The sequence below is a fragment of the Puma concolor genome, chromosome A3, assembly GCF_028749965.1.
Source record: "Puma concolor isolate L17-30 chromosome A3, mPumCon1.1.hap2, whole genome shotgun sequence".
Lineage (NCBI taxonomy): Eukaryota > Metazoa > Chordata > Mammalia > Carnivora > Felidae > Puma > Puma concolor.
The window spans coordinates 82,524,239-82,548,019 of NC_141669.1; the positions used below are offsets into that span (position 1 = coordinate 82,524,239).

The 23,781-nt window shown below is 44.7% G+C and overlaps 1 protein-coding gene across 1 annotated transcript in view; it reads right to left on the reverse strand.

Annotated features, from left to right (window-relative positions):
* CREG2 (cellular repressor of E1A stimulated genes 2) overlaps positions 1 to 20,618 on the reverse strand; it is a 36,850-nt gene extending 16,232 nt beyond the window's left edge. The window contains exons 1-2 of the mRNA XM_025932530.2: positions 20,170 to 20,618; positions 17,292 to 17,461 (exon numbers count right to left, since the gene is read on the reverse strand). Coding sequence (XP_025788315.2) covers positions 17,292 to 17,461; positions 20,170 to 20,586 — 587 coding nt within the window. The 5' untranslated portion in view covers positions 20,587 to 20,618. The remainder of the gene's footprint in view (positions 1 to 17,291; positions 17,462 to 20,169) is intronic.
* Between the last annotated feature and the right edge of the window lie 3,163 nt (positions 20,619 to 23,781).

Genomic DNA, 23,781 nt, shown 5'->3' on the forward strand with positions numbered 1-23,781 from the left:
AGAGCCAGCAGAAACAATAAATATCAGAAATAGATACCCAAGATATACTAAATTGATTATGAGATAAAGATATCTAAAATGCATAAGGTCTCCCAATCTTTAATTGAAAGTGTAGCTCTTTGGGGGTCAGATTTTATAACGGGCCCTTATTTCTAACCCGTCACCTGACCCAGCCCAAGATATTGTTTCTTTGTTCTCATTGTATCAAAACCTAAGCCTCTACTTTTCCCAGACCAGCAAACCCCACTAGTGAAGTTCTGGTTCTGTTTCTTTTGTTCATTTGTTTCATCTTCATTTCTGACCCCCAGGGGATTTCTTTTTGTTTCTTATGAGTATGCATTTAAAAGAATGTTTTTCTTCCTACCGCTTTTTTTTTTTTAGATTGATGAAGTCTGTAGTTGTATTTTAAAACTTTAAATAATAAAAAAATGTTAAGATTAAAAACAAAGAATTTCCATGTAGAAGATTTAGAGACTATAAAAATATGTTAGAAAGTAAAAATAAGTGTTTTTAAATAAACTTGGAATTATAGCCTACATAGAGCTTTTATCTTATTTGTTTCCACTCAAAAATTAAATTGTGAACATTTTAGATCGAGAAGTACATGCTGGGAAATCTATTTACTCACAAAATTCTCAAACATTTATCTACTATTTCTGTCTACTGAATATACAGGAGGAGCTGGAAAGATTCACCTCTGACGTTGAATGATTTTACTTGTATTGTGAGAGCTGTGTGACATAGCTGAGTCACAGCAAATACAGTGTCTGGTCTCATTGCCCCCATTGACCTTGTGAGCTGGGGCCCCAAGAATATAGCCTCAATTTCCTCTTCTGAAAAATGAGGACATTAATTTTTGCCTGCCTTCTTCACAGAGTTCAAAGGAATGTAAAAGCACGATGAACATCATAAGGAAGTAATGAATGGTTTTCTCATATATATAAATGTGAAACTACAGTAAGTGAATGTGAGCAGGTTAAAGATAGAGAAGATCGTCTTTGAGGCAGACTGCATTATTTCCCTTCTCCATTAGTCTATAGCCTTGAAAGATTTTTCCGGCACTGCATTTCATTATGGTAGGCCAAATGAGAAAACTTTATGATGGATTGTTCTCCAACATCAAAGGAGAAGGAAGTGGGAACAGCTTGCATTTTCCTTTTGCTTGAGGCCAGTTAGAGTCAGGAAAAAGGGAGATAGAGTACTCCTTCCTTGTCTGTCTTGTACAGTCCGGATAGCCAAGCATTCTGATATATGGTAAATGCAGAAGGACATGAAAGGCATACAGTGAGGTGGTTAAGAGTATGGGTTCCTACTCAGGGATGCCTAGGTGGCTCAGTCGGTTAAGTGTCCTACTCTTGGTTTCGGCTCAGGTCACCATCTCACAGTTTGTGAGTTCAAGCCCCATATTGGGTTCCGCACTCACAATGCCCAGCCTACTTGGGATTCTCTCTGTCCCTCTCTCTCTGCCCCTCCCCCGCTCATACTCTTTCTTTCTCTTTCAAAATAAATAAATAAACTAAAGAAAGAGAGAGAGAGAGAGAGAGAGAGAGAGTAGGGGCTCCTATTCAGTCCCCTAGACTGGAATCCTGGCTGTGATTCAACTTCTCTGTGCCTCGATTTCCTCACCTGTAAGAAACAGACACAAAAAGTTCCTGCCTTATAGTGGTGTTTCGAGGTGTTGGTGGCGGGAGACAGGGAGACTTTTCAGTCCTGCGATGAGCAAGGCTCCCTAGGATAACACTCTTGACTCTCTCCACTACTCAGATTTACATTAACTGGTGACTTTGAAAGAAGACACTGAACATCTCCCTGCAGGAAGTGCACATACTATGGTATCCATCTGCCATAAACGAGAAAGACCTGCCACAGCTCAGGGAAGCCCTGGGTGCAGTGCTGCAGACTGTGTACATCTATTGAATTCTGGAGTTCCCTGGCCCACACCATGTTGGCTAGGTCAACGAGAAGGCAATACTTTGCTATTCTGTCTGCTTTACTCTTTCATTCCTCCACTGGTTTAGATCAGGCAAATGATGGCCTGGCTGGCCAAGTGTGGCCTGTCACCTGTTTCTGTTTGGCACGAGAGAGAAGAATGGATTTTATGCTTTTAGAGGATTGAGAAAAATCAAAAGAAGAAGATTTTATGACACATGAAATCTATATGAAATTTGGATTGCACTCTTCTTGCAAAAAGTTGTATTGGAGTACAGTCCCATTCTGTGGTGGCTTTCAGGCTACAATGGCAGAGTTGTGTAGTTGTGACAGAAACTGCATTGCCCACCTCACCTACAAAATTTGCCATCTCCTCAGTACAGAAATCATTTTCTGACCCCTGGTTTAGACTGGGACTGGAAGAGGTAGGCTGTTCGTCAGGGTCTCTGGAACCCTTACATGTGGATTGAACCCTTACATAATATAATCAGAATAGTTCCTGGTGTGTAGCAAGCCCTCCTATAGTGATGCTGTTGCTGCTCAAATGTCACGGGGGCTGAAAGGGGTGGGGTGGCTGGAGAGTTCAGGAATTTTACAGCCTCAGTTGGTGGGGGTATTGATTGTGAAATATCAAGAAGATTGCTGTGGACCGAACTGTGTGCCTGGCAAATTCAAATAGTGAAGCACGAATTCCCAAAGTGACTGTATTTGAGAGAGTAAGAGAGCATGAGCAAGGCCTGAGGAAGTGAGAGGAAGAGAGAGAGTCCCAAGCAGGCTCTGGACTTGGGGCTCAATTCCATGAACTGCGAGATCATGACTTGAGCCGAAATCAAGAGTCGGATGCTCAACCGACTGAGCCACCCAGGTGCCCCATGAGTGTATTTGAAAATAGGGTCTTCAGAGAAGTAATTAAGATTAATTGATTAATTAATTAATTAAGGTTAACGAGGTCATAAGGGGGGTGTCCTCATCCTATGGGACTGCTGCTCTTATAAGAAGAGAACAGGGAGGGGCAGGCAGAGGAAAGCCCATGTGAGGGCAGAGCAAAAAGGTGGCCATCTTCAAACCCAGGAGAGAGGCCTCAAGAGAAACCAACCCAGCTGACACCTTAGTCTTGGGCTTCTGGACTCTGGACCTGTGAAAACATAAATTTCTCCTGTTTCATTCTCCCAGGCTGTGGTATTTTGCTACGGAAGCCTGAGCTAACGCAAAGATGGTAGGGACTGAACGGTCATTATGAAATGGTGAGCACCAGAAGCCTCCCCCTCTGCCTCCCTGGCTACATTTGTTGCAGAGGTAGGGTGTTATGGGATGGAAGGGGTTAAATTAGGAGAGTAGTAGCTAACATGTAATGTAGGGGGGAGTTAACTTATAAAATCTTGGAAGTATTTTTTTTTTTTTAAGCTTAAAATGGACACCTATTATGTTTGTGGCACATCCTCTCCCTGTATTGGGAGCCTGTGTTGAAGGAGCCCAGGGAGATGTGGGGACAGCACACACTGTCTGGCTCCTGGAAGTTTGTGTGTTTTCACCATCCTAATACCGTGATGTACCCCGGCATCATGGCAAAAGCTGTCCCCACTGTGGGGACCTTGCCAGTTTCTGGGTAGGCCAAGCAAATCATTTCAAATCTAGCCACTTAGCTACCTATTCATTTGTTTCACTTCATAATTTTATTGCTGCTGAGAACATGATATAATTTCTGTTTTCCTTTTTGAAATCAGGGGTGATTATATGACATTTACATATCTTCTTTACATAACATCACATATCTTTTAAGGCAACTGATTTGTCTAAGCCTCACAATATCCACACGACGTAGGTCACGTAATCTGACACGCAGGCAAAGAGCTAACTCGGCAGACCACAGTTGCTCAAAGCCTGCACATTTCAAAGAATGGCCTGTTTCAGGAGGACTGGCCCTTGACTGGCTCCTGGAAGCTAACCTCTGAGCTCTTGACACCTCCTTCTGAGGCCCTAGGCCACACTGGATCAATCTGAACTCGTGGGGCCCAGAGACGGAGTAGCTGAGATCAGTCATGCAGACACTGTAGTGCCCATGTGACTGAATTACAGTGCAAACCCCGGATACCAAGGCTCAAGTGAGCGTCTCTGGCTGGCAATATTTTGCACACGTCGTCATGCGTGGTGGCCGGGAGAATTAAGTGTGTCTCCATACGGTCTCACTGGGAGGGACTCCTGGAAGCTTGTGCCTGCTTTTGCTTGGACTCTGCCCAGTGCAGCTTTTTCCTCTGATGACCTTGATCTGTATTCTTTCACAGTCATAAAGCACGAGCTCCTGAATCCTGTGAGTTTTTTTGTGAATCATCAAGCCCGGGGGTGGTTTGGGGGCTCCTGACACAGCTGGCCAAGCAGACTCTCACAGATCCTCTTCTCCCAGATGGCACACATTTCTAAAATGGAAGCCCTGAGGCACGATTCATTGAAACTCATTCTCATCCGTTACATTGCATTAAAATCTTGAGAAAGGTACGTTTGTTAAGCAAAGCATATGTTTTGCTTATATTTAAGGAACTTGTTTTCACTTGCTTGGAAGTTTTCTTTTATTATACATCCTGTTGAGTTATAGCAAGAGAAACACTGGACATGCCCACATTTTCAGGTAAATTGCTTCAGGTGAGAACATTGTATACCACTGGAAACGTTATGGTCTGCTGTGTTTATGAAACCGCAAAAATTAATTGCTGAACTGTGAATTTTTCTTGTGGGTTAAGGAGAAGGAATGATGGGAAGCAATCCACATAATAACTACAAAAACTGAATCTATATTGAACTTTGTAAAAAACCCGAGATAGGAGAAGATAAGTAAGAATAGTAAACAGGAACAAAATTTACATATACTGGGCAAGACTGTCATCAGTTGTACCCAATTATTTGTTCACTGTTAAAGCTAATTTCTTCACAAATTGCTATTTGATGAAAGCAACAAATTAGTACTCATAAGTAAGTCATTACAGAATTTAAATAGGGAGCATCATATGTAAATAGGAAGTGTTTTGCTTCTCCACTGGTGGTGATTACATAAAATACAAAGGAGATGATGTATTTAAATAGGCAAATAGAAAACTCGATTTACATAGTGGGCAACCCAGCTAGACTCAGCATTAAGTTTCTTCCCACCTGTGGTAGGCAGGATAATGCCCCCACCCAAAGAGGTCTGCAGCCTAATCTCTGAGACACGTGACTGTCTCAAACAGAAATTAAGGTGGTTAATCAGCTGGCATTGGATAGGGAGATTATCTGGGATTATCTGGCTGTGCCCAATGCAGTCACAGGGGTCCTTAAGGTCACAGAGGGAGGCCAAAGAGAGTGTCACAGAGATGTGGTATGAGAAAGACTCAATTAGCCATGGCTGGCTTTGAGTGTGGAAGGGGCCATGGGCTAAGGAGTGCAGGCAGCTCCTAGAAGCTGGAAAAGGCAAGAACATGGTTATTCCCCTAGAGCCTCCTGGAAGGACACAGTCCTGCCTACAGCTGGATTTTAGCCTACTAACACCTGTTTGGGACTCCTGTGCTCCATAACCTTAACACATTGGTGTTGTTTGAAGCCACTGGGTTATGGTGCTTTGTTACAGCAGCAAAAGGAAACCATATACCATCTGGAAGAGGTCAGACGGCAACCCCACCCTTAGTCACGTGAGTGCAACACACCTGGTCAGTAAATGCGCCAGCGACAGGAAGGGGGATGCAGTGTACCCAGGGAACCCTTCCAGTTCACCTTGGTGAACAGGGGTTGCAGGAAGCACTCCCGCCTCTTGCCTCTGTACTTTGCATATTGTTTAGGCATCCACTTCTCCCTCACACAGCTTCAGGGAGCCCTACTCCATCCCCACATCCTGAGGGCTGGGATTGCCTACAACAACCAGCATGCTCTATCCCCTGGCCAGAGTGACATTTCAGGGATTGGCACAAGAAGTTTGGTCACTAAAGCTCAAGGACCTACTTGCTGGGGACTTCTGGAATGGCAACCCCCTTACTCTCCTTTGGAGTCTACCTGGTGAGATGCCTGCTTTTGCTGGACATAAGCAGAGAGCGACCTCGAAGTTGCCAGCACCGCATTTGGAGCACAAGTGGGGCCACCCTTAAGATGGAGCAGACACTGGAGGAGGCAGACAGGAGAAACGGGAAAATCTCATTTTGGCCGACACTGCAGAGCCCCTAAGAAAAGCCTACCTCTGGACTTTTCAAATATGTCAACTAACCAATTTTTTTAATTCTCTAAGCACATCTGAGCTTATTTTTCTATTTCTTGCAACTGAGTGGTTCCTCACTGAAAGGAGGGTTTGCAGTTTCTGGAACTCTTCTTGTTGTTAGAATGGATCCTAATGCTGGGTGGTATTAATAGTGATCCACAGGGGTGCCTGAGTGGCTCAGTTGGTTGAGTGTCTGACTTTGGCTCTGGTCATGATATCTTGGTTCATGAGTCTGAACCCCACATGGGGCTCTCTGCTGTCAGCGCGGAGCTCATATTGGATCCTCTGTCCCCCTCACTCTCTGCACCTCCCCCGCTCATGCCTTCACACTCTTCTCTCTCAAAAATAAATAAACATTTAAAAAAACAGTGATCCACAAACTATTCTCAATACAGGTAGTAAAGTCATGGTGGAACTGTGTAAAGTTAGGGTGGTTCCCATATGCTACCATTGGTACTAACACGGGATCATGTGAAGCAAAAATGGCCTGTATTTAAAAAAATATTCACAAATCTATGCATTTCTCTGAGATAAGACTCTATACACCATCTCTCTGGCAGAAGTTCTCCATGGGTCTTTCGTGTTTCTGAACTCTTGTGAGCAGAGGACTAGCTCCCTGTGTTTGGGACCGTCTTTTCCCTGAAGATCTTTATAGAGCAAACAGCCTTGGAAGAGACAGTGTTTCCCTCAGGGGCGAAGGGCAGGCTTATTTGCTGTCCAGTAGGATGAGGATGCTGTCTTTCTTGGGGGTGGGGGGATGGCAGGCAGGCTTGCTCTGTTATACAAGATTTTGTTTCTCTGGGCTGAGGGTTCCTCTCCCATAATGCAACCCACTGTGTGTACACATGCCCGTGGTCCTCTTCACATCCCTGTGGGAATTAGGGCCCATGGGAACCCCTGCCATAAAGTGCTGCTGCTCTAGCTACTAATATTGCTGTGAGTAACAGCCCTTTTTCTCTGACCCATGAGTTTTGTGTCTTCTGCCAGCATCCACAAACCATGGCAGGCTCACTTGTTAGTGAGAAGGAACATAGCCAACTTGCTTGCAAATAGGGTAAAATCTTAGACCCGTCACAGTTCTTGACACCATGTAAAGCCATTTTCTTTGCTTTTGGTTGGAATTAAATCACTCCGGAATTAGTGAGGTAAAAATGTCATGTTGATCACAAGCTCTGATTTGCATATGTACAAATCAGAGTAATAAAAATGGGGGGATAAATTATTTCAAAACACTGTCTGCCTATTAGACAAAAATATTTCATAGTATATGGAGTATAGAGTGAAATAATGAAAAAGACCTTGCTGATGCAAAGTTTGGAATCCATTGGTGACCTTGTTCTTTCTGGATTAGTTCAGGGCCTTGCTGGTCCATCCCCAGCCTGGGATGTATGCAGCACTGGCAGGAAAGGAACTGCCTCTTCTCCTACTGAACCTCCCCCAAGTCTGCCCTTCACCTCTTGTTCCCTGGTAATCACTTTGCATAGCCCTCCAGTCTGATACCCCATCTGCTATTTCCTGACCTTAAAGTCTAGCTTAACTGCACATTTTCGCTCCTGAAGGAGCAAGAAAATAAAATCACTACTAGAAACAATAACTGACCGGAGCTGGCCATGAATTCCTGCATGTCTGTGTGACTAGGGTAGAGGCCACGTGGTGGGAGCAGAGAGTAGCAAATGCGTCTCAGGAAGGGCTGCTTTCATGTTTAGGAAAGTACGTTAATGAGTCTGGACGATCAGGGCAAGGGAAGGCCCCCTCCCCAGTGCACCCAGGCTGGTGTGTGGGAGGAAAGAAGGAGAGATTAAGTGTGTGCAATCCTGCAAATGTCATCCTCCCTGATGGTATTGCATTTTGGATTCCTGTAGAGGCAGTAGACACAGAAGGGTTTGGTTTTGCTTGGGGAGGTTGGTGAGACACAGAAAAGAAGAGAAAGGCACAAGCAGGAGACATGGAGTTTGGAAGGGATGCCATTGCCCATTCAATGCAATCCCAATCAAAATAGCAACAGCATTCTTCACAGAGCTAGAAAAAACAAATCCTAAAATTTGTATGGAACCACGAAAGACCCTGAACAGCCAAAGTAATGTTGAAAAAGAAAACCAAAGCTGGAGGCATCACAATGCTGGACTTCAGCCTATATTACAAAGTGTAATCATCAAGACAGTATACTGGCACAAAAACAGACACATAGATCAATGGAATAGAATAGAGAATGCAGAAATGGACCCACAAATATATGGTCAACTAATCTTTGACAAAGTCACAAGAGTATCCAATGGAAAAAAGACAGTCTCTTTAGCAAATGGTGTTTGGAGAACTGGACAGCAACATTCAGAAGAATGAAACTGGACCACTTTCTAATATCATACACAAAAATAAATTTAAAATGGATGAAAGACCTAAATGAGACAGGAAACCATCAAAATCCGACAGGAGAACACAGGAAGCAACCTCTTTGACCTCGGCTGCAGTAACTTCTTACCTGACATGTCTCCAAAGGCAAGGGAAATAAAAGCAAAAATGAACTATTGGGACCTCATCAATATAAAAAGCTTCTGCACAGCAAAGGAAACAATCAACAAAACTAAAAGGCAACGGACGGAATGGGAGAAGACATTTGCAAATGACATATCAGATAAAGAGTTAGTAAGTATCAAAAATCTATTAAAAACTTACCAAACTCAACACCTGAAAAACAAAGAATCCAATGAAGAAGTGGGCAGAAGACATGAATAGACATTTTTCCAAAGAAGACGTCCAGATGGCTAACATGCACATGAAAAGATGCTCAACATCACTCATCATCAGGGAAATACAAATCAAAACCACATTGAGATACCACCTCACACGGGTCAGAGTGGCTAAAATTAACTCAGGAAACAGGAGATGTTGGCAAGGATGTGGAGAAAGGTGGAGAAAGGGAACCCCTCTTGCAGTGTTGGTAGGAATGCAAACTGGTGCAGCAGTTCTGGCAAACAGGGTGGATGTTCCTCAAAAAATTAAAAAAAAAAAAAAAGAATTACTCTATGACCCAGCAATAGCACTACTAGGAATTTATCCAAGGGATACAGGAGTGCTGATTCACAGGGGCATATGTACCCCAATGTTTACAGCAGTGCCATGAACAATAGCCAAATTATGGAAAGATCCCAAATGGCCATCAATTCATGAATGGATAAAGAAAATGTAGTGTATTTATGTATGTATACACACACACACACACACACACACACACACACACACACACACACCAGAATATTACTCAGTGATGAAAAAGAATGAAATCTTCCCATTCGCAACAACATGGATGGAACTGAAGGGTATTATGCTAAGTGAAATAAGTCAGTTAGAGAAAGACAAATATCATATGATTTCACTAATATGTGGAATTTGAGGAACTTTACAAAAGACCATAGGGGAAGGGAAGGAAAAATAAGATACAAACAGGGAGGCAAACCATAAGAGACTCTTAAATACACAGAATAAACTGAGGATTGATGGGGATAGGATGTTGGGGGGGGTGGAGAAAATGGGTGATGGACACTGAGGAGAGCTCTTGTTGGGATGAGCACTGGGTGTTGTATGTAAGTGATGAACTATGAGAATCTACTCCTGAAGCCAAGACTACACTATATGTTAGCTAACTTGACAATAAATAAATAAATTTGAAAAAATGGGTAAAGGCATTAAGTAGTTCTCCAAAGAAGATATATAGGTAGCTAATAAGAACATGAAAAGAAGCTTAACATCAGTAGCCATTAGGGAAATACTTATCAAATCTACATGAGATATCACTCCTTACCCATTAGGATGGCTATCATAAAAAAGACATAACAAGGGTTGATGAGGATATAGAGAAACTGGAAACCTCATATGTTGCTGATGGGAAGATAAAATGGTACAGCTAGTGAAGAAAACAGTCAGTTCCTCAAAAAATTAAACACAGAGTTACCATATGACCCAGAAATTTCACTGTTAGGTGTATACCAAAGAGAACTGAAAAAAAAATGTCCATACAAAAACCTGTACACAAATATTCATAGTAGCATAATTCGTAATAGTCAAAACATGGGAGCAAATGTCCATCAACTAATGAACAGATAAATAAAAATAGATAAATAAAACGTAGTATATTCATACAACAAAATTGTATTTGGCCATAAAAATGAATGAAGTTTTCATCCATGCTAAAACATAATGAGCCCTGAAAACTGATGGGAGAAAAACTCTAACAGTGTGATCTGCAGTGGAAGCCATATTATATTTCTTTCTAAGTCTGCATGACTGTCCGTAGACTTCGTTCCAACCCCAAGCTCAATTTACGGCTGGCCAAGCACACATCGTACACCTGTTTTGTGAGTGAGTAGCCTAAAGGAACACCATCTTGTCCTTGAGATATCGATCAATGCTCCTGCTCCCTGCATTGCTTTATGACAAAACTTGCGATTCCTGCCTACATGCTAATCCATAATCTTTTGAGCTTTTACAAGATGTAAAAAAGGATATAACTCTGTAAAAATGATTCACTCTCCAGAGCACTTTCTTCCCTGTCAAGAGTGTGTTTCCCAGGCAGCTGTCTTAACTTGGACTTGAATAAAATGCTCTTTTTTGCTTTTAGAGATTCTAAAAGGTTCGTTCATTTTGCATCGGCAAAGCATTGTGCTAAGTGAAAGAAATCAGTCACAAAACCATACATTATATAATTACACTTATAGGGAATGTCCAGAATAGGCAAATCCAATAGATATACAAAAGAGATTATTGATTTCCAGAGGCTAAGGGCCTTGTAACAAAACTCTTAAATCTATCTCCGCAACCCTAAAAGCTTTCTGGAAGGTGTATATTTACAGAAGTTGCATCCTTATGAATCCATATCATTTCAGCTCAAGGAGGAATCATGTCTACCAGGTGAATAAAATATTATGAACTGGATCAGGAGAGGTAGTCAGAGATGCAGGAAAGAGGTGTATAAAGACAGAGGAACCAGAATCATCAGTGCACCCATGAAATGAGTGTCCTGGGAATCACAGGGACAGAACTTCATGGAGCTGAAATGAAATTCAGGAGAAAGAAGTGGCTGCAGGTTATTGGGAGCACTGACCATGGCAATGAGTGAAAGATGGGAGAGAATACTCAAACACCTGCTCAGTAAGTCTTCTGTCCACATGGCTCCCTGGTCTTCCCAGACAGCTCTTTTAAAAGCAACTCAGGTTAGTGTTAGCTTTAGGATTTCAGGGATGTGTAGGCAAAGGAGAAGAGGCAACATGAATCCGGACAGACAGCAATCTAGAAGATTTATATGTTGCCTTCAAGGGGAATGAACACAATTCAGTGAAGAGAAATTGAATTCAGCTTCTTTATCTGATGAGGGCTGGGCCCTGTGCTTTGAAACTCATGTCGCGTCTCAGGTAGACAGAGTGCAGACAGAGATGTATCTTGGCCGTTAGCAGGCAAGCTGTTGCAAGCACATGTTTACTCTGTGTGCAAACTCTCCTAGAGAATGATGGAAGAGAGTGCCTTCCACACGCAGTTCTAGGGGCACAAATCCCGGAGCCTGCATTTAGAATTGGGCTGGGCTGAGGTTTTCAGCTACCACTCAACGTATTTCTTCTTCCTACAAGAATAGTTAAAAAGATGCAGGCTAAGGGGCATTTATATTTGTGGAATTTCTTGTCATTTGCTGCAGAGAAGGAATAATTAAACTCAGTACACTTTTTGAGTTGTGCGCGCCCACCAAGCGTTTATCCTGTGCTTGTGGCATAAAGGCAGACCAGCCCTACCATCAGCACCCTCCCACATTTTACCAAAAGAATTTCTCACACTGTTAATGTGCCTATCAAATGCAGGGGCTACTCAGAGGATAGGGCAGGAATCTGTGTCCAAGCACATTGTCCCAAACTCTCTAGTGTGAGTGATGCCTTTTTGATGTGTGATTCTTCGGTGTTGAATTGCATCCGCAACATGGCACCCCACCCCCCAAGCCAATAATTCTGAGGGATCATCATTTCTGAAAGCCTCCCATCCTATGTTTTACACACCTACTAGGCTGTAATCCATTCAGGGTCTGGCACCTCCCTCTCAGAAACTAGATTCCTTTGCAAACCAGAATCTTAGCATCTCCTCTGATGCCAAATCACACTGAGTCCTGGTCAATTAAAGACCTTTGACAAGCTCATTGTTTGGGCAGAGATGCCCTCAGCTGGGGGGAAAGGAACAGGCCATGGCAATATTTCATTAAAAGCCTTTTGGGAAAAAGGAAACAAGTGTTTTCAGATAGAAACATAGCATTTGTCCAAACTATCAAAATTTTTTCATTGTGAAAAGCATCCGATAAACCTCTTTTGTTTCCATTTATTTCCAGTCTTCAAAATGGAAATTCATCTGATGCCAACAACAGAATGTCACTCAATAGAAGAACCCTTCCTGACCCAGAGGGCCTTCTTTGCCTTGGCTCTCTGAGAAGATGCAAAACCTAAAATCCATGGTGGTCAAGCCTGCATGCTCCATAAGAAAAGATGTTTCAGTGGATGAGAAATGTCTCTGGGGGGCTTTGTTATTTACTGGATTTTCATACAACTGGGTCTCTGGTCTGAGCATAAATTCACTTTGGCATAGGAGCATCTCTATATGCTTATGTATTTGAAGGGAGAGGAAAATGAGAGAGGAGGGGGCTGTGGATTGCTGACGAAGCTTGTAAACTGGAATCTTATTCTCAATTTGTCATGTTCACCTGAGTTTGGATACCTGCGCTTTGTCCCTTAGAAACCGCCAATCCTGTCTTTAATCAGTACTAAAAGTCACTTTCTGCTTATTATCCAGTAAGATTCCCTCTCAAATGATCTCCTCCAGGAAGAAAGACAGGGTAATAGCACCCAATTCAATATGTCCTGGCAGGAGTCAAGACAGCTGGGTGCGATGAAATCTAGTGACTTTACTGTGACATTTTAGGGTAAGTTCAGGGATCAGAGGATCGGGTGGTGAAAAGTTTGGGGGAAAATCCCCTAACTACATGGGATGCAGTATCCCAGGTTGAATTTTTCAGATTCGCCGAGAAACTCTTTAAGGTCCCCATACACCTGTAAAATACAGAGAAATATTTGTCCCTTTCCTTATTCTCAAGATGTTGGCCTCTCCCAGCTTCAGTTAAGGAAAGGATATCTGCTGTGTATTTTCATCATTATACTTCCTGAGAGTTTTGGATACTCAATGTCCTTCACCCATAGCAGTTTTGATGGATCTAAGTATCAATTTTGGGAGGCAAGATATGAGTCAACATACATGAGTGCTTACTCAGTGAAAAGCATTTCTTATATATACAATGGGATATTACTCAGCCATGAGAAAGAAAATCCTGCCGCTTGGGACAACATGGATGGTCCCTGAGGACATTATGTTGAGTGAGAAAAGACAGTCAGAGAAAGACATATACGGTATGATCTCACTTACATGTGGAATCTAAAAAAAAAAAAGCCAAACTCACCAGAACACAGAGTAGGATGGTGGTTACCAGGGCCTGAGGATTGGGGGAAATCAGAGAGACGTTGGCCAAAGGGTACAAGACATATAACTGGAAGATGAGTAAGTTTTGGACAGCTAACGCACAGCATAGTGATCACAGGCAAAGACACTGTAGCAGAGATTCCGAAGTTGCTAAGAGACCAGATCTTAAATGTTCTCACCGCAGAAAAGAAATGGTAATCATGGCATGTGGCAGAGGTGTTAGCTAAACTCTGGTGCTAATCACACTGCAATATATAAATGTATCAAATCAACATATTGTACACCTTAAACTTATATAACGTTACATGTCAATTATATATATAAAAAAAGGTGCATTTCTTAGCTACCTGCCAAACACATATCAGCTTGGATTACAATGAGCTTTCAGGTTAAAGCTCTCAAATTAATAAAACTAGAATAGGCATCAAATATTAAGTCAATTAGCAAAGGATCAGGCTCTCTTATCTATACTGAGAGGGAGGCAGGATCCTGGCCACCCATGGCCTGTTAGGCCATTACCAAGGATTTTGTTATTTTTTCCCAATGACAGCATTTAAGCAGGGAAATTCCAGGATCTGATTTGGGGTGTGAAAGGTCACTTCAGCTGTTGGATTGACGATGAATTCAAGGTGACAGAGTGGCCTGGGGGACCCAGTGGGGGCAGTTGACGTTTCTGTTGTGAGAATGGATAATATGAACGTGTGACAGTACACACAGGTGCACACCCATGCACGCGCACACACAGCTATCTACCTGCGTGTGGAGCTCTAAAAGCAGGTGGCCGGCTCAGCCCGCCCTTGTAGTAGAATCAGATGCATTCAGCTTACCCTCAGGCAGGAATTGTGTTTGGCCCCGCTTCTTGAGCTGCGTCTTGCCCGTGGAAGTGGAGCTCACTAGCCTGTCCCCATCCAGACTCCACAGGCACCAGGGCTAACCCTGATTCACACAGAGGCAGGTTGTAGCTGAAATGCCCAGGGAATGGCTGGGAAGGGACTTCTTTTCCTTCTCTCAGAGCTTCAGCAGCCACGTTGCTTCCTTCCGGCCTGACCTTGGTTTGTTCAGCTGCCGAGGGCTCCTCAGCCCCAACGTGGCCCTGTGGGCCCACAGAGCCCTGGGATGCATCACACAGAAGGAACCAGTTCTGGCTTTGTCTTCCCACTTAGGATGAGACGGGAAAGACCCGGCCCCTCCCCAGAGGGGAGCCACAGAGAATACGAGCCACAGAGAATACGAGCCACAGAGAATACGAGCCCACGGAAGGCACCAAACGTGATGGTGAAAATGCAAGTTTGTGATTCCCAATTTCAACTCACCAACTTTATAGAATGAAGGCAATTTTTATTTTCCTGAGTAAGAGCTGCCTTCCGAAGATGAAAGGATCAGGTGGCTTTGATTCATCATCATCCTCCTCATCAACTTCATCATCGTCGTTGTCATGATCGCCATCATCATCAGGAGAAACAGGTGTTTTTGTATCCCCCTGTTCTGTGGGAAACACTTTGAAGTGCTTGACAAAGACCTGTGGTGTCGCTGGCCCTCCGTCCGGGCCCTGGGATCAGGCAGCAGGGGCCGCTTGTGCTCACCTTGCCAGGCTGTCCCCTGAACTTCTTGCTTGTCGGGGTGGTTCCTAGCCCTGGACACTTCTGCCTGATGCCTTGTTATGCTCCTGTGGCCCAAGGAGCTCCTGCTTGGGTTATTTCCCCAGGGCTTCCGTGTTTGCCTGTCTTTCTTGGTAAGTCTCTCGGCTCAACGTTACCCAGATTCTGGACGTAAAACCTCAAATGTAATGCTGAACTTGGACTGGGAAGCTCACTCAGAGGAGTCACCCCTGGTCATAAGCAGTTCAATGGAAGTAGTGGACCCTGGGGTGATAACAACCCTCACTGTCTGGTAACCTAAGCTTTGGTGCTCACTGGGGCTAACCTTGATCTGTACCTATTTCTTCAAGTTGTGCCTTAACGCTTCAGAAGCTTAAACAGTGCGAGGAGGGAGGAGTTCTGAGAAGGAGTCTCACGTGAGGATCTAGACTTGGGGAGTCTGGTGGCACTTATCCCTCCTCTTCCAGGCCAGAGTGACAAGCGTGCTGAGATACTGATGCCCTCAGCCCTGGGGTGGCTGAGTGGGGCCTGGGTGGCCACCTCTGGCCCCGAGCTGCCCTGGGGTATTGTGCAGACATTTGCACTTTTGGTGTGTGGACCTGCCATGAAGATGGTTTGCACACATGATTGATTCCAGGCCATGTAGATGGCCTGCCCAGCTTTGGCAGAACCTCAGTCCCCCTTGGCAAGGTCCTCTCTAAGCTGGGTTTCTCATGGCTGCCAGCTCTCAGCTCCTGCTGACGTCCTCCTGGAACCTTCCAATAAATTCCTTCCACGACCTGTGAGCTGCAGCTGCTGTGTGCACCGCTCTGTGTTCTGCTGTCTGTCTTCAAGGGCGGGTGCAGGATCAACACTCTCCAGCCTCATGACTAGTTTTAGGATGCTTGACCTAGGCACTCCTCAGGCGTTTAGAAAGGTATCCTGGGCACATATTTCTAGTGCCAGCAAGCAAGCTTGACTGGCCAAGAACACACAGAATATTCCATGAAAGAGGAAACATCCCTTTTCCTGGCTTCTTGTCATACTTGCTGGGGAACTGGGTCAGCTGAACTGTCTCCAGCTTGGTGCCGACTCTCCTTGTCAGTGTCCCAAGGGGAAGTGACAAGGTCTTTTATCTGGGCATTTTACAGCATTTTGTGGCTTTGATTATTAACACCACCTACCCCCCTACCCCGGAAAGAACTAATCAATTTGTTTGCTTTATATGTTTTTTTTTTTATGCTTTGCATAAAAAATAATCAAACTTTGGAATTGGGATAAATCCTATCCCAGTTTCTGAAGGGTCACTACATCTTATAGTGAAGTGACAGAGTCCTGGGGGTTAAGGGACTCGCCTGAGGCCACCTGTTGCATTTGCTGCTGCCCAGGGGGTTCCCTGCATGCCCCCACACAAACTTGGTCCAGATATCTCCAGGCAGGATCTGATTTCAAGCTCTACATTTTGAGTTCAGACAGAGGTGTTGGATCAATGCTCCATTTGCACGTAAATGTCTTTTCTTTCAGACTTTTAAGAGAGGGTGTATTAAAGAATATGGGGTCTTTGGGTACAAATCTCTGGTGGTGGGGGATAGTGGGTTAGAAATTCATTTGAAAAACAGTAAATAGAGAGTGAAGCAGGAGACTCTTGGGGTGGTAAATAGATTCTATGCTCCATGTGCCCCACAGACAAACTACTGGATCTTCCTTCATCAACCTCCCAGCTTCCCCTTTCCCATCATAACAAGAGCTCCTGTTTGCTCACTGATATTGTACAAGACCCTCAACCCTCCCAGGAACCGTATGAGGCAGAAAACATTATTCCCATTTCACAGATGAGGAAACTGAGGCTCCGCAAAATTAGGTAGCTTGCCCCAAATCACATAGCTTGGTGAGTGGTGGAATTCTGTTTATCTGAGTCCAAAGGTACATATACTCTTTCCACTTCAAGTTGGTGAACACATCATTTTGCATCTCAGGGCCCCAGTAAATTCATGCAACTCAGAAAGGTCCCACCCCATAGACCCTCTGCTTTATAACAAAGAACCTGTATGGGCCAGGCCAAACTCTTTGTCTACCTGCAGAACTCTCCTTCAGATTCTGGCAGCAGGAGGGAGGCCATGGGGTTCTTCATCAGATCGGCCACTGCAGGGTCCTTGGGTGTCACATAGAAGAAAGGAATCCCAGTGCTGTTGTTCAAGGGGCCGTCGCTGATGGGCAGGCAGTTTCCAAATGGCAGTCCTGGGATCTAACGAACACCAAAAAAGGCTTTTTCAATGCAGGGTATTTTATTTTATTTTATTTTATTTTATTTTATTTTATTTTATTTTATTTTACTTTATTTTATTTTTCATTTCATTTCATTTCATTTCATTTCATTTCATTTCATTTCATTTCATTTCATTTCATTTCATTTCATTTTTTGTTTTCAATGCAGGGTTTTGGATTGACCTGAGCTGAGAGCTTAGCCAGGAAATATAGCAATGTGGATGGCATGGCATCACCATGGTTCTGACAGGTAGTAAGTTAAGGCACAGTGGTTCCCAATTGACCCAACTCACCCGGTGATAGCTCCGGGATCTCTATTGAGGAGCTGAGCAGGGACATTCTGTTTGGAAGGATGGCTAGGGGATTATTCTTGAAGCTGCTGCATGTGCATAGAAAACACCCTCACTTTGTTACATTTAAAGTTATTTGGGGGTGGCACTGAAATTTATGGAAGTCAGCTACAACCTGCCCCTGCGAGCCCAACTGCCTTCACTGACTCTCTTAAAGTTCTGACAACTTTGGGGATAGATCTTAAGTCTTAACTTTAATATCTTACCTGGTCTTTGGACTCCGAGAACTTTCTACTATTGTTTCTTTTACAGCTACACCACTTTCTCACTTATTAGTTCCATTTTTTAATTGTAATCAATTTTTCATCATATGAGTCAGCAACTTGCCCTTTTAGAGAAAAGGAAGTCACAGAAACATTGCACACCCATTTTTATTCATGATCTTCGGTGGAGTAGGTGAAATTCTTAGACATGTATGCAAGTATTTCTTAGGTTTTCCCAGGCCCTGCTGGGTCCTGCATTCCAACCTTCATGAGCTTTATTTACCCTTTACAGAATATTCCTTACTGTGACTGAGCTCAGAACTCAGGAGCTGTCTTGTCTTTAAAACACTGCATGGCAATGGTGTATAGGCCTGGAATAGGAGATGGCTTTCATCATTTGAGAAGACACAATGTTAAGGTGTCTTCCAAAATGGGAACATAAGTTCATTTACAGATTCTGTTTTTCAGCTTGTCATAAATTGGCTGGAATCATGCTTTGCACACATGACATGCATAGGGTAAATGCTCTCTGAATGGACTGAATTTGGACTAAATGTCAACATTGGAAAAGGGAATTCCTAATAACGCTAAGAAAAAAGATGTCAAAAGTCAAAATATCTTTAGTACTAGACTAAGTCTAGTTGGCACTAGACTTTTAATTGCTTGAACAATCTGTGGTTTTAAATTTTTTTTCTTAATGTTTACTTATTTTTGAGAGAGAGACACACAGAGCACAAGCGGGGTAGGGGCAGAGAGAGAGGGAGACACAGAATCTGAAGCAGGCTCCAGGCTCTGAGCTGTAAGCATAGAGTCTGACATGGGGCTCGAACTCACGAACTGTGAGACCATGACCCGAGCGGAAGTTGGACGCCAAACCAACTGAGCAACCCAGGTGCTCCAAGGGGTTTTTCAAACATTCACTCTGTCTACATCCTTCTTCTTTTTTTTTTTTTAAGTTTATTTATTTATATAAGTAATCTCTACACCCAATGCAGGGCTCAAACTCACAACCCTGAGATCGAGAGACACGCTCTTCCCACTGAGCCAGCCACACACCCCAGAACAATCCGTGCTTTAGACTAAGATCAGCCTCATTATTTAAGCTTCATATCTTCCTAAGGTATGTCTTAGGAGCATAATTTATAACTGTGAGGAACCATTTGGATGCTGTGAACGTGATTAAGATCATTGCCATAATCAGAATAAAGTCATTTAAATATTTTTTAAAAAGTAAAACAGGACCTTCAAAACTAACATAGTCAACCACTTAATTCCATAGAAGGGGAAAATAAAGTGGACAACTCGGTGACTTGGCCAGTCTCCAAACAGATGAGACCATACCTGAGGTAAGAACCTGCCGCTGGCCAATGACCTATCCATTCCCTAAAAAAATATTTATTTTGCATAAATTAAACAGGAGTTCAAAGTACCTCTCTGTAATAAAACCCTTACATCGATCTCACCAGCCCTAAAAGCTTTCTGGGCCGTGTATACTTAGGGATGTCACTTCCTCATCATTTATCCATGTCATTTTGGCTTAAGGTGGAATCATACCTAACAGGTGAGTAAAAACATTTACGAACCGAATGATAAAACAGCAGCTGAAAACAACTCATTCCAGCATTTATACACTTTGCACCCTAAGCCTCCTTTCCAGAAAACCTCTTAAGTTCCATATTTCAAAAGTGAACTTCCACCAAACCCCCCGTGGTGTCTTTCTCCCAGTCCCCAGTGTCAGTAGGTGACCGGGAAGTTCGGGTCCATTGGGTGCTGTGGGCTGGGAGGCTGCACGCGCCTACTCTATGATGCCGAAGGCGGCTCTGGCTTCTTTTGTCCAGGTCTCGGGTCAGGCGCTGGTTATGTGTACGCCTCTTTGACCATCTCAAGACTGCACTTCAATCCCCATGCGCCTGGCAGGATGCCTGACTGTCAGCACCTCCCAAGCCCCCCATTCTGCCAGGTTAACCAAAGCACAATCTGGTTCCGTTATTTACGCGCCGGCCACAGCGCAACCCCGCCGGCGGGGCACGTCTGTGAGACCTGGATCAGAGCGCGCGAGCGGTCGCTAGCATCTCCCGGTCCCCAGGCCACCGCCAGGCACGCACCTGCAGCCGGCTCCGGGCGGGGCTACTTACCTTCTCGTGGGCGGACACGGTGGCCAGACAGCCCCAGGCGCTGGCGTGGGCCAGGAAGCGGGCGGTGCTGGGGCGCAGTCTCGGGCCGCTCTCCCGCCGGTAGGAGAACATCCCGGGCGGCGCGGGGGGCGGCCTGGAGCGGGCGGCGCCGGCCGGGGGCGGCAGGTGCGCGTCCTCCTTGTGAGCCGAGGCCGGGAAGCTGCGCTGCCAGATGCTGCCCGAGTCCTCCAGCAGCGCGGGCAGCGCCTCCTCGGTGGAGGCGCTGTCCAGCTCCTCGTCCACTTCGTTGGTGACGGCCCAAGACACCGAGCTCACGATCACGTAGCCCGCGGCCGGGGACAGCAGGGCGCTGCAGCACAGCAGCCAGGAGAGGCGGGTGACCGGCCGCGCGGGCCGCTGTCCGCGGCGCACGGACATCTTGCAGCGGCGCGCCCTGCCGCGGGGACAGCCTGGAGCGCGCGGGCGGCAGCGAGGGCGGCAGCGCCCCCGTGCGGCGGACGCGCGGAACTGGACTCCGCTCGCGACCGCTGCAGGATTCCCGGGCGGGGTCCCCACCCCTGGATGCCCTCGCAGCCTCCCGCCGTGTTGAGAAGTCGAGCTCCTGCAAAAGCGGATTCCACTCGAATGCTGCACGTCCTGCGGCCGCCGTGCGCAGAGTGCTCACCGTGTGCGAGGTCCGGGGATGGGCTCATTTCCTGCTGGATGGCACGGATTCTGCAGCCAGGGGGTGGTGGGCGATCAAATCGCGAACCAACACACTCCCCTAACTTACCAGCTGTGTGACCCTGCCGGGTCACTTAACCTCTCTGTGCCTCAGTTCCGTTATGAGAAAAACAAGCAAACCACGGTATTGAACTCATTTGGGTGATGGATGGGAGAATTAAATAAGTTAACGTCTGGAGAGGCTTATATTTTGGTAATAGATAAAGGTAGGGACTGTTATCATTTTATAGAGGAGGAAACTAAGTAAATGGTGAAGGTAAGATTACCACCGAGTCAGTCTGATGCCAAAGCCATTCCCTTGCTTTGTAAGGACAATGACTGTCTTACGCTTTACTTAGGAGTGCATTGCTGCGAGTTCTTCTGAAAGCAAAGTCAAATTTTTACATACCAACCAAAGTAAAAGGTAGCAAACACCCAGAGACAAAGTGGCTGGGATGGAGTAGCAGAGAATTGTAAGAATGTATCAGAGTTTCAAAACATTCTTTTATTGGTGGAAATTTGAGCTGTTTCCAATAGTGAAGTTTTATAGATAGCAACATAATTCTAAATCATTTACACTTTTTAACTTCTGCTTATGGTATTCCCTTATCTGCCCATTAAGAGACATATTCTGCTCTAGATTTTCCACCTAACATCTAATAGTCTTGCTTCCAGTTTGTTACGGATGAAAGTGACTTGAACTAGCATCAGAATTTTTGTAGATATTTTGGTAAATGTTACACTGTGCAGTAGCCAGAGGATCCGTTATCTACCCTGTCCTCCATTCCATCTACCTCCTCCTTTTCCCTCCTATTCAAAGCCATTTTTCTTTAAAAAGTCTTCTTAATCTCCTCAGTGCACTCCAAGCTGGCCTCCCATCCCACCCCAGCCACCCTTTCCAGGATGCCTTCTTTCTGTTGCTAGTCTAAGGGGAGTTCTGGTATTCTCTCTGCATGATCTCGTCTCCTCCCATGGCTCTGCCAGCCTTTTATGCTGATGACTTGCCAGCCTCTCTCACTTGCCCCTGAATGATGTGTCCCATAGTCTTGGAGAGGCAGTATAGCAAGTCGTTAAAAGACGTGAGCTCTTTCAAATGACTTCAAATGAATTGACATCCTGCTCTATCACCTACCAGCCGTGTCTGTAAAATAAGGACAGTCACTTCTATCCCAGTGGCCTAGGAGAAGCACAGAGCAGACACGTGATAGATGCATACCACAGCCTCTTTTCTATCATATGCTCTGCAGGGGGGGGGGGGCGGGGAGGGGGGAGGCAGGCGAGCCTGGCAGCTGACTCCTTCCACCCAGGCTCTTGTTCTTGGCTGTTAGGGGCCACTTCTTCCTTCGAGGCTCTGGTGGAGGTGGATATTTTCCTCTGCCAGTCCCAGCACATGATGTGAAGAATAAATGCCCAGTTCTTACTGTTCGTTGCCAGCAGGATAAAGTCCAAGCTCTTTAACTCAGTATATAGGTCCCTTGTAACCTGTCCCTGCCTGTCTGTCTATCCCTGTCTGTCCCACTGCATCACCCTCCCAGACTCCACTGCAGCGATCTGGCGTCTTTATGGTTCTACAGTCAGTGAACACCCACACATGCACCAGATAGATTAATACAATTAGCATTTTGATCTATTTTCATCCTCACTTTTAATCCCTCTGTTCATTCATCAAGGTACATGATAGTAATTTACAAGTATTTTTCTTAAGAGAATGCATGCAGCAAATGCATAAAAATATATGTACAAAAAACCTGTTAAAATCATTCAGGTGAAATGAGGGAATATTGCCAGTTCCCCAGAAGCTCTCCATATGCCTCTCTCCCCAAATCACAATCCCTTGCCTCCTCTCCTAGAGGTAATCACTGTCTTGACATTTGTGATACACATTTCTTTGCTTTCCTTTATAGTTGGATTTCCTACACATGCAATCCTCAGTGTTATAGATTCATCTTACCTATTTTGAACTTTATATAAATGAAATCATACTTTAATTTTTGTGTCTTTCTATGTTGTCAAAATTATGTTTGAGAATCATACTTACTTTGTTGTTTGTAGATATATATGGCTGTATAGTATTGCATAGTGTAGCTATATGACCATTTATTCAACTATTGTCAGTAGGTGTTTTATTTATTTTTATTTATTTTGTTGTTGGTTATTTTTTTTTTAATTTTTTTTAACATTTATTTATTTTTGAGACAGAGAGAGACAGAGCATGAACGGGGGGAGGGCCAGAGAGAGAGAGAGACACAGAATCTGAAGCAGGCTCCAGGCTCTGAGCTGTCAGCACAGAGCCTGATGCGGGGCTCGAACTCATGGACCGTGAGATCGTGACCTGAGCGAAGTCGGACGCTCAACCGACTGAGCCACCCAGGTGCCCCTGTTGTTGGTTATTTTGAGAGAGAGGTGGGGAAGGGGCAGAGGGAGGGAGGCAGACGACCCGAAGCAAGCTCTGCACTGTGAGTACAGAGCCTAATGTGGGGCTTGAACTCACGAACCATGAGATCATGAGCTGAGCTGAAGTCAGATGCTTAACCAACTGAGCCACCCAGATGCCCCCGTTGGTAGGTGTTTTAATAGGTTTTGTTATTCAGGTATGGTGAGGCCAGGTGATCAAGAGATGCCTGCCATTGAAAAGGTAATTTATTCTACTCATAGATCCCAAGAAAAGGGATCTTTGGCCAATGGGGACAGGAGTCAAAGGATTTCCAGGTCATGGGTGGGCAGTTCACTTTGCACCCTTCCTCAGAGGGTATCCAGCAGGATTGAGCCCCGGTTGCTCACAGTGGTAACAGCTAAGGGACACAGCCTTAGAATGGCTTTCCTTCCTCCCTGGTCCAATCACTCTAGTCCCCCACTCCTGTTCTTTAGGACTACATCCCAAAGTAAACTACCCGTGTGCCAAGTCCTTGT